At 37.1% G+C, this 11549-nt stretch overlaps 2 protein-coding genes across 2 annotated transcripts; both read right to left on the bottom strand.

Annotated features, from left to right (window-relative positions):
• Positions 1 to 236: 236 nt before the first annotated feature.
• Positions 237 to 3845, bottom strand: LOC118272722 (folliculin). Its single transcript, XM_050693464.1, has 7 exons — positions 3497 to 3845; positions 2756 to 2941; positions 2117 to 2252; positions 1583 to 1845; positions 1282 to 1480; positions 1046 to 1148; positions 237 to 476 (listed from the first exon to the last, which is right to left on the bottom strand). The coding sequence occupies exons 1-7, from the start codon at positions 3761 to 3763 to the stop codon at positions 338 to 340; spliced, it is 1293 nt and encodes a 430-aa protein (XP_050549421.1). The 5' UTR covers positions 3764 to 3845; the 3' UTR covers positions 237 to 337.
• A 1841-nt stretch (positions 3846 to 5686) lies between these two features.
• LOC126910667 (uncharacterized) lies at positions 5687 to 11528 on the bottom strand. Its single transcript, XM_050693469.1, has 7 exons — positions 11315 to 11528; positions 10955 to 11005; positions 10114 to 10262; positions 8726 to 8852; positions 7646 to 7763; positions 6431 to 6612; positions 5687 to 6323 (listed from the first exon to the last, which is right to left on the bottom strand). The coding sequence occupies exons 1-7, from the start codon at positions 11432 to 11434 to the stop codon at positions 6093 to 6095; spliced, it is 978 nt and encodes a 325-aa protein (XP_050549426.1). The 5' UTR covers positions 11435 to 11528; the 3' UTR covers positions 5687 to 6092.
• Between the last annotated feature and the right edge of the window lie 21 nt (positions 11529 to 11549).

Here is an 11549-nt window from a genome sequence, read left to right as displayed (position 1 = left end):
TTCTGTGGTATTATTTCTAGATTTTTAAGATACACATACCCTATTCATTTGAGATATGCCTAGAACTAGGCAGTAGACTCGCCACCTATTACATGGGACTTACAACATAAATTGTGAAAAGTGGGTGTACACAGTGGCATTACGTGTCATAATGTGCACCTCTGCCTACCCCTTCGGGGATTAAAGGCGTGACGATATGTACGAATGTATGTATGTATAGGCAGTAAAACAATATATTTGATATCACAGATTTTATTGATACTATTTACAATAGTATAGGAATATCACTACCTCCCCTTTCAAGGGTTTACAAGCGTAATTTAGTTTAATTCTACATTCAGCTGCAAAACACTGTCATCCAGTAACTCACTAGAGATTCATCATGCTGTCCTATTCCAAAGACTTGTTTTAATTTGGCCACTGCATCAGATTTAGAACCCGAGGAATCTATAGCTGCCTTCACTGCTTTTGCTATTCTGTAACCATAAAATAATATGTGCATCAAGAATAGTAAACATTACAGAACAAGTTCTATAAGGGCGCGTTCACATATAACGTCCGTTTTAACGAATCCGTCGCTACTGGAGATAGTATTTACACAGCATTTATAGGATCCTTTTTAACGGATCCGTTGCTGCTGGAGGTGATTCAGGGCGAGTTCACATAGAACGTCTATTTTTACAGGATCCATTACACCCTGTGCCGAGCCTGGCGCAGTTCGATCCGATAAACCGATCAGTATACTGGATCCGCTATACTGTATTATGTGTGTACTGGCTCATACAACTACATACGCTAATAACACATACGTTTTAACGGACCCGTAAAACGGATTGCTGTTATTTTGTCGAATCGGTATTTTTTACTGGATACGGAATACTGTATTATGTGTGTACTGGCTCATACAACTACATACGCTAATAACACACACGTTTAAACGGACCTGTAAAACGGACGTTATATGTGAACGCGCCCTAAAGTTTATGGGATTTGTCTTACAAGTCCCAAACATGTGCTACAGGATAAATCTTGTGTTCACACATACCCAAGCCATTCTAACTGAAGGGATTTTAAATGCTGATGTAGAACATCATCATTGAACTTTTCATTATTCATTGAGTTCTCTATTCTAGTCATCAATGTCGGACCTGAAACAAAAATAGAATTATATCATCAACAGTCTGGTGACTATCCTCTTACTGCTATCTATCTAAGTATGTATGTAATGTTTGCCACAATCTACACTTGCCAGGTGGGGAAATGAGTAAAATGTAAACTTACATTTAGCAGGCAATGCACCACTCCATTTGTAACTAAAATTGTTGTTTTCAGTTTCTTCCAATAGACATACAGTGGGTGGTAGCTGCTCATCAACTCTGTACTGCCGTATTCTAGGGTTATTTGGCAAATTAATTGGTAATAGTCTAGCCAAGCCATTTATAATGGTTGCTGCGTCAACATTACTTGATTTTATGACAATCTGAAATGAAAAGCATGCTAGTTATTATATTTATTTGGTTTTTGAAGATTGCAAAAACAATAATATAAATATTTAGTCACCAATCATAGATCAGTAACTTACATAAACTCCAGTCAAAGTACAGTACATCAGTATCCTAAACACTGCTTTTGAAACTGTCTTCTCCAACAGTCTGAGGGCTATACAACTTTTGTCACTAGACACAGAACAGGTGCCTGGCTCAAATATAGATTTCTTTACAGCGTGAGGTTGTAACTTTTTCAGCAAGTCCTGGCTGGTGTACAATGTTTCCGAGTATGTGTGTGCACCAGCTTTAAGCATCCATGTAAAGTGGGAGTGTAGTCTTTTGAACACATTGTCATCTCCTGAAAATAGATGAAGAATACAAGTCAGTAAGTAAGTTAGGTTGGTAGAGATTATATTTGAATTTGCATTCTTGAACCTCATTCAAAATGATCTTATGTCCAGTATATGGGAAAAGGCTCACCCCCTATTACATGGGACTTATAACGCAAACGGTAAAAAGTGGATGTTCATTGTATAGCGGCATTACATGTTGTATAAGCACCTCTGCCTACTCCTTCGGAGATAAAAGGCGTGACGTTGCTGGTGCTGTTTATGAAATAAGTTACTCACCAGTTAAGTGCATCAATGACCTGGACTGTACAAAGTCATTTCTTCCAGTCTTCAGCCTGAGAGCTCTTTGGGAACAAACTTTTTGCTCAGCATCAAACACTACTTCAGCTAGCTCTTGTAATTCCTTCGCTATTTTCTATGGAAAAGAAAGTTGGTGGTGAAATATTGCATTAGAGGCTTACATTGCTCTCTTTTTTTAGGGAGGAATGTCATCTAATGTCTTTTCCCACCTTGGGTGAGGCGAGAGGTAGTGTCAGACTCTTACTGCCCCTGGGTGAGGCGAGAGGGAATGTCACTCTAACTGACTAAATCGCACCCCTTTCCTAATCCTGTTTTCCGAGCCTTTACAGAGCCCCTGTAACTCCCTAGGCAGTTAGCAGCTTTGGGTCTAATTTAATGCATAGGCACACTCTATTACATATATTTAGATGTCATAACTTATCTGACAAAAAGTGGCTGTTACAATGCAATTTATGAACCTCTCTTACATCAAGGATTATTTTTAAGGTGTTATGATAGCAAGGTTTACAAGTTTAACCCGTCATATGCTGAAGCACTAATCAGTGCAAGACACAATGTCAATTCTATTATTGTCTCATATACTCTCAGATGAAAGGTTCAACAACTGTCTGTATTTACCTGCATATGTTCAGAGAGTAGAGGAGTGATATTTAACAATAACATTTTGTCCTTCATCAGAACTACTATGGAGAACCATCTCTTCAACCCTCGTGCCCAGGTATCTTTCAGCTGGAATGTGAGGCTCAACACATGTCCATGGGCATCATTGAAGTATACCACACCTCCTTCTTTATTCCAATTTACCTGAAACATAAAAGATATGCAATGGACATTCGCACTTGACTTTTACATAATAAAATGTGAAAGAAAGTTGTATTGCTGTTAATAATACATTTCATAATTTCTTGTATTTATATTTTGTATAGTATTTTATACAGAACATAGGTACAGTTAAATTATCAGGTTTCCATACTAAATGCTAACTTGATGAGTTAAAAAGGTCAGTAATATAAAAAATGTTTGGGAAACAGCTGTTCTTTGTTTACATTGATTTTTGACAAATAAAATGGATATTAATTTCAACATTTTTATTAGGTTTTAACAACATAGTGCTAGTTTATTTGTTTCCTTATTACTGTAACATAAATACTTTCAATTTTTTGTAATTTATTGGGGAAATGTACTGAGATGAAAAAGCGACTTTCTTGTTTCATAGTTATTCACCACTTTAGTATTGAGAAAAAGGTGAAATTTTAAGTTGCATGCTTTAGAACTCTACAGTATAGCAGCTAAGCTATGAATCGTCTGAACAATGACTGAAAGTAAGATGTTACTGAGTCTAAAGTGCGCAGATCTTACTTCGCAAGTGATACTTCGTATCGCGGCTTGTCTCAAAAATGATGTGACGTCAGCGTTGGGAACAGATTCCCTGCTACAATATATTGTTCCATCATCTTCCCGAGACACAAATACTGTCTCTGGACCCAAAGAAGTACAACCACTGCACTGAACACTAGCTCTTGAAGATTCAGTCGTGTTTTTATCACTGTCTGTGGTAAACGTACAAAACAATGGCCGTGGGCCATGAGCTTCACAGAAATGACATAAACCCACGATGGCGTTCATTTCATTAAGGTTTAAATTGGTTTTGGTAAATAATTTTACTTTATCAAGAACATCGTCTTCATCTTATAATATTTTGACATTTGAACTTGAATTTCTGGTGACAGTTTAATGACATTGACATGATAAGACGCGTATTCACGTATTGTTCAAGCTAAAGGCTATTGCGCCTTGATTCCTAATATTATGATCTTTTTTTAAATATCCACCAGTCACCATCGCCATCTTACCAGTTGGCAATATTTTTATAATTCAGCTCATTTTGGGGATTATTAGTTATGTAACTTCATTTTTCGTGTAAAGCATGCGTTCAAAACTTGGTAACAACTTTAAGAAAATAAAGCTGGACTCGCTGTTGTAGCATCGGTAAGTCCCCTTTTTGCGGCTTGAGAGACAGGGCGAGAAAAGTCATAAAATGACAAATCTGTACGCAGTTTAAGGTTCTACACTACACACTGAGGTAAGGTGCGTAGTGTGCATTCAATAAAACGGACTTGTAGTGAGACTGGAAGGGCGTTACGTGAAAGTCGTTATATTATATAAATGATAATTATCTTAAAAATTTAATGATAATAATTAGAAGACGATCGTCATATAGGTACCAAAGCCCCGGCACGAAGCAGGTGTTGGAACGAGGTGGATTTTAGTCAGTAACAGTATGGCGGGAGTGCCACTTCCCTTCGGAAGTTCCACCGAAAAAAAAAACTACAACGAAAACTTTTCGCATTATCGTCATAATTGCCTCAGATACTTTATCCTGGCAATATCGATTATTATTTTGCGTTTTCTAGCACCTTTTTTTTTTTGAGTAGGGAATATCATCCAATGACTTCTCCCGCCTTTGGTGAGGCGGGAGGGAGTGTCAGACTCTTACTGACTAAAAACCACCCCGTTCCTTCTCCTGCTTTGAGCTGGAGCCCCGGTAACCTTTTACGTTATCGTCAGCTCCGGATCAGGCATCAGCCCTACTGGGCCCCATCTGTGGTGGTTTGGCTCTTTGAGGCGCGCGCGGAACGCGACGCGCCGTACGCACGGGTCTGGTTCTGGTCGGGCGGCGAGCTACCCTTGCTCGCCGTCCGCAGACCCGCACTTACGGTGGCCGGAGATCGTCACGCGATCCCCGACGCCCGGAGTGTCTTCTGCGGCGGCTGGGGCGTGAGGAGGATCGTTCCCTCACGCGCTCCGCCTCCTCTTTAGCTAGCATAACTGCTTCGCAGAAGGAGGAGATGGCGTCCCATTCCCCCTCACTCCGTACCATGGTCTGAACCTAAGCCGGACACGAGAGGTCACCGTCGCCAATCACACCCCTATGAAAATGATGAATCTTCAAACTTGTATAGCTTCTACATCTTGGATCCTACAACTTTAGTATACATATTAATTATTGCTCCAAATGGATGGATAGTTCTGTCGATACATACCACTTTTTTTCGTTGGCACTTTCAGATAAGGCCCCTATAAATGATGAATCCTTTGCGATATCACCCTATTTTCGAAAATCATTCCAGACAGCGACCATATGATTAGTACCGAATTACCGATACATTGAGAGTTTTAGTTCATTCTATGTGAATGGATGAATATCCTGATTATCCCCATAAATCTGACGCTGACTACCTATACTCTACTCCACACTTACATACTAATTTATTTTTACTAATGTACATATAAAGCTGAAGAGTTTATTTAAAAGCGCTAATCTCCTGAACTACTGGTCGAATTTAATAAATCATTACATATTTTGTGTTGGATAGTGCATTTATCATATTACGCTATGAAGGAATAGGAGCCGAGGAGTGCTGAAACCGCGCGGAAGTAACTAGTCTTACTACTTTAAGGATCAAGTTGAGAAAATTATGGGAAAAAGGGGTCGTTGGGAAAAGGAAATGGAATTTAAAACAAAAATGTTAATTAAAAGGCCAATAATTCTGATTTTCAATAACTCATTTATTCAACTGTACACTGATTCACAGTTATAACTTTAATGGAAAATCACAAGCACAGTTATAATCGGATTACCTAGATTTAAGTAATTTGACTGTGCTACATCATCCAACATACGTGATGACGAAATGCTCTATCAATCAATATTATTATTACACAGTAGCGCACACCGAGGCTAGTCTCCTATCGCCACACGATGCGTCCCCTTATACGTATGGTAACGGCGGTCACAACGAAGCAACATGATTACGAAACTTGAGGAAAGAAATAAACGCGATCAATTATAAAATAAATTAATTTAATAATATAAACAAATAACATGTTACTGTGCCTATCGAAAAAAATTGTCTAAAACGTTTGTTTATACTACTGTTGTTTTGGTGGCGGTTTATTTCTTAGAGACGGGTTTGTAGGCTAGCTTTCTAGACTTGAGTGTGGACCACTTGTGTCGTTTGAAGTAGTAGGTGACAGCGGCGAGCATGGAGAACATGCCGATAGCCTTGATGGTCATGAGTCGCCTGTCGTCCAGCTCCGGCTCTGAGCACCATCTCAGGAACGTCGCCACGTCCTTGGCTAGCTGCGAGGCCGTCGCAGGCGTGCCGTCGCTGTACTCAGCGGCCTGGAATATTACATTAGCACGTGTCATTACATACATAAAAAATACACACCTAAACCACCATAAAAAGTCAACTATGCCACATTTTCAGCCGATAATATTGTACATACCTCATCGAAAAGTACTTGGGCCATTGAAATAGCACCGCCGGGGAAGTACGGGTTGTAGTTCTGTCCTTCACGGAGCACCACGCCAGCGGGAGCGTCCATGTAGCCGGTGAGTAGAGCGAATATGTAGTCCTCTCCACCCTTACGGCCCGAGCAGATCAGCGACAAATCCGGAGGATACGCCCCTGAATAGATACAAGGTTTATTATGAACTTCATGTCTCAATAATTAACCATTAGAGTATTAAATCTACTAAGATTGCATTTTAGATATTTTTGAGTAGTGTCAATTTCCTATACAAATAATACTTTGACTGAAATAGACCTAGATTTAATAACATTTAGTCCATTTTAATTTTCACATTTACTGCTTCTAAATAAAATGTTATAATTGAATGAATTAATAATCAATTTGTGTGAAAATAGTTTCTATTCAACTGTTAGTTCAGCATAGTTTTTATTTTGTAATATATTTTGTAATATTATGTGGCAAATGTAGTATTAATCTAGAATCTATGTCTAGATTGTCTATTTACAAAGTGCGTTAACGCCCACGTTTTAGTGCTAGATTTCTGGCATGCAGTCTGATGTACTAAATGTATGTAAGTATAATATGTCAGTAAGTCCATCAGGAAATTGGTCTATTTCTTAAGACGTTATTTCTCCAGGTACATAAAAACGATTTCGAAAACTTTAAAACATTGGTCAGAGAATAGCATGAGTTTGATTTAAATATCGTGCCCGGTACATGGCAAGAGGCTTTGGAGGTGCAAAGTGAGTCTTATACTACTGTACCTCTGCATAGGCAGCCCTTCGAGGGTGAAAAATTTTGAATGTAAAGTTATTTCAGAATTTTTTGGGATCAAAAAACTTATAAATGACTCTCAAGATGACGCAAATAGTAATTTAAATCTGCATTAGATGGTGATGACATCATCGTATTTGTAATGTTAGCATAGCTATCTGCTACACTTATGGTTACATTGATTGGTTTTTTAGAACAAAGATATAGCAAAACAGTCAAATCTATGCTTTAAAGAAACTTGTAATGTGTGGGAGATTTTTGATAATAGCATAATTAAATGTTTAATCAATAACATCTACTACACCTAATACAAAAAATATTGTTTTTGATATTTGTAGCTAATTTAGACTGACTATATTATATATTATGTGTATATATGGCTATATTATGCAATGTATGTTCGTGAAATCTTACCGTTGTTAGCCGCTCGAGCAGCATTCTCGTTGGGGTACGGCGACGGGAGGTAGTCAGACAACTTGCCTGGCCTCTCGAAGTAGTTACCCTCCTCATCGGGGCCATCCTTGATCATTGCCTGCGTTAAGCAAAGTTATAGAGGTTAATAAAGTCAATTTAAAGTTACACAAAAGTAACTACAAGACAAGACACGGTTATTAATAGAGATCTAATCACATGTTAGTAAAATTCTTGCCTGATAGGTATGAGTCATCAATTATTAACATTTTTTGTTAACTTATACATAACTATATAAGACTATTATACCTTTAAAGATTTACTCTAATTAAACGTTTAAATTATGCCATCTTAACAATGTATTTAGGGTCAATAGACTGCTTTTATTTGGCATTGATAGAATCTAATTTTCATCTACATGGCAACATAGCCTCTGCAGTTTGGCAACACATATTATTATACAATAAAACTTTACTTATGTAAAATATAAGTGCACACATTAAGTTTGTAGTAAATTGGCTTGATGCCAAACAACTGTTTATTTAGTTTCCACATTGAGGCAGGTTATTCAAGGCATGCGTTCTTGTAAAAATCGCCATATTTGTTACATAATTTTTCATGGAACACCCTAAATTTTCCATTAGTTATTGTGTAATTTGTAATGTATGGTAATCTTATGGCAATGGCTCAATTCAATGTTATCATGACTATATCGCCCTTGGACGAAATATTATGGCGCCCGATAAGCACGCATGAAAAGACTGATCATTGTTGATGAAGCGATAGAGGTATGTAAGATCGGTAGCAATTGGCGTCCCATAGTCACTGCATATGCCAGAGACAGGCGTAAAAAACACCCTATTACAACCTATGTGGCAGCCCCAATCATTGCATAATATCTTAATAATATACTGTTTAACCAGCAATATATTGGTAAACCTGCAATGAGCAATCTAACCTTTAGCTGAGCACTGGCCTTTTTGCGCCGTGCACTTTATTTTTTAATTTTTGTTAATTATTTTTGTTGCTGTGCAAAAAACTGATTTTCTTTCTTTCTTTCTTGTATGCCTACAGAATACTTACTTCAGCGGCTTCCGCCTTCGCCTCTTCTTCAGTGTGGGTCACATTGACGAGGTTTCGGAAGGCGATGTACTGCAGAGAGTGGCAGGCCTTGCACACTTGCTTGTACACTTCGTAGCCTCGGCGAACACTGTCATACAAAATAGTTATTGTTAAACTCTGTGAAGTGAGAAATAGCCAATTTCCGATATAAAAGATACTGTCTGTATGTCTAGTGTTCTAGAATAACTTTTAAGCAGCATTGAGGTGGTGGACACACCCTCTTCTTTGCAACTATTCATTAACTAAGTTCTACCAGCGGCTTTGCCTGCGGTCCCATGGGATATAAAGTGTCCTTTTGACATGATTGTGTCACACACATAAAACTCACAAACATTCACATTTATAATATTACTAAGATTGAAAGGCTATTGAGAATTGTTAGAACTCAATTAATAGAGCAACACCAAAAATGTGTCATTGTGTAAGTTATCCCTTATTTTTATTTTACATATTTCACAGTAACTAGTGGCTTAGGCAAACAGAACAGTGTAGAAATTTATCTTCTCTTGATAACATAAATATTTACATTAGATAAATGTGCTATAGCTACACATAGCTCTCCGATTTGTAGGTATGTATAAAATACTATAGCATTAATAACTCTTCATGAAAATGTGATTATCTGTTTGCAGTTATGAAGATAACACAAGCTCGTAGATAACATCAAACATGATTACCAATTTAATAGAATTTCATTTAGTTTAATTAAATTATTTAAGTTTAGGATGTAGGAATCCCTATAAATACTGTTAATATAAGAAAGTCTTGAGTATCATATAGACAAGGAGTTGAGTATCTATTCAGATCCAATCCCCGCATTTTTAACAAGTTCAACAATCAATAGCATCTCATAGGTACAGATACAATGATTACTGAATACATGTTTTTGTATTCTAATACAATAGTTGCTGAATAGTTATAAAATAAAATTTAAAACCTGACAGTTTTCTATGGAAAAACTGTCGAAATTTCAAAACGAATCCTTCGATAGAGATATTTATTTAATTATTTCCTTTTTAATGTATCCAAAAATAATACCTAATGGCTTTTTCTCTGAGCCATATACCTGTGAGTCTCTTAATCTGGCATTGGAAATATCAGCTTTTAATTATTTATCGGAAATGTTACATACCGTAAGATCGGGTTTCTTTGACCCTACAGGGTAACTTTGACCCAAACTTTTAGACTAATGAAAAACTAATATACGTTTTGTTTTGGATTCCTATTCGTTCTAGAATGTGGCTCAAAATTACCTCCTTATTTATATTCTCCTTTTTATAATTACTTATTAAGTAATTGGTTCCTACAGTTATGCTGTCTTTAAAAAGTTTAGATATGTATTAACTTACCTAGCATGGTCTAATGATTTGAACCATCCATCGTGACTCCAAGGCTGGTGAGGGGGGTGGGCTTCTGATCCTGAAGCCTGGACCGACTGTTCAAGAGCAAACAGCAGTGCCCCTACACCAGTTCCAACTACTCCTACTGTTGAGAGCCACTGTTTGAAAAAGAACATGTGGGCATTAAAATGATGTAAGAAAAAAAAAACAGTCCTTAACACTATGGTTGTATAAAAAAAAATTAGGTTAGTTAAAAAGAACATTATCATGTACAATAATATGTGTGGGTGGAGTATCTAAAAACATAAATACGTGCACTTCTCATAGATAGAGTTTTGGAATGCCGCATTAATATTATAGTTAACATTTATATTTCATTTATTCTGGTTATGAATACAGTGACTATTAGTCTGGGATATGTAACTTCATGGTAGGCATAAGATCACATTTGTTTTTTCTTTTATTATGAATCATTACATAGAGAAGTATTTACAACCTTATCTCCACTAATGAAACCTAAATCGAATTATGATAGTAACCATTCTAGCCTAATTTACAAAGCACCAACCACTGACATGTTATTATTACACAATACATTTCTTTGCTTGACATTTGGGGAATTTTTCAAGGTACACCATTTTCCTGCTCAAGTTTGGTAGCTTTTCACATAAAAGTAGGTTCAATATAATCTAGGGCATTCAAAAGTCTGTTACTACACCTACTAGTGCACCAGGGAATACGACAACACCACAAAATCAATACCGTTAACTTTGAATGCGTATTTTCGAAGGTTACGTGGGCCAATACTAATTTATTGTCTTTTACTAAAAGTAATGTTAATGTATCTTACCAGTTTTCTGTTCTTTGTCCATCCTTGGGCGCCGGTGGACAGCTGACAAACCTGCAATGGACAGCCTCCATTAGATTTCTTATGTACTTGTTACATAATGCCGAATAGGTTATCACTTGCCCATGAAAAAATATTTTGAAACACTCGTGATTATTATAGATCCAGAGGGTCCTGAACACCACGTCATTACGTTAATCACGTTACAAGGCTCATGGTACGGCACAAATTGATAAAATACATTCGTTTTCCGTGACACTTCGAACTTGAACTTCTTCGTCATTGGTAACATACTGAACACACCTATGGTATCTACTTATAATTTAGACCATGGAACAAATTGTTTAGACATATTTCCAGTACCTGGGGTGCCACTAAGCCATAATTTTTCAAAAGACGTGCCCCACAAATCCTACCGACGGCGGACGCCATGATAGAAAAACGTCGTAATGAAAGCTGATTCCACTGACAACTCCTAGTCATACTGCCATTAAAAATATTGTCAATGCGGTACTTTGTAAAAATTCACAAAAAATGAGAATATGAATTACAAATTATTTGATTAGGTTTCTCGTAAATATAATGTTACTTATTGATA

Source organism: Spodoptera frugiperda, chromosome 4 (assembly GCF_023101765.2).
Source record: "Spodoptera frugiperda isolate SF20-4 chromosome 4, AGI-APGP_CSIRO_Sfru_2.0, whole genome shotgun sequence".
NCBI lineage: Eukaryota > Metazoa > Arthropoda > Insecta > Lepidoptera > Noctuidae > Spodoptera > Spodoptera frugiperda.
Note: the sequence above shows the minus strand (reverse complement) of the source record. Positions and strands in the feature narration are given on the sequence as shown.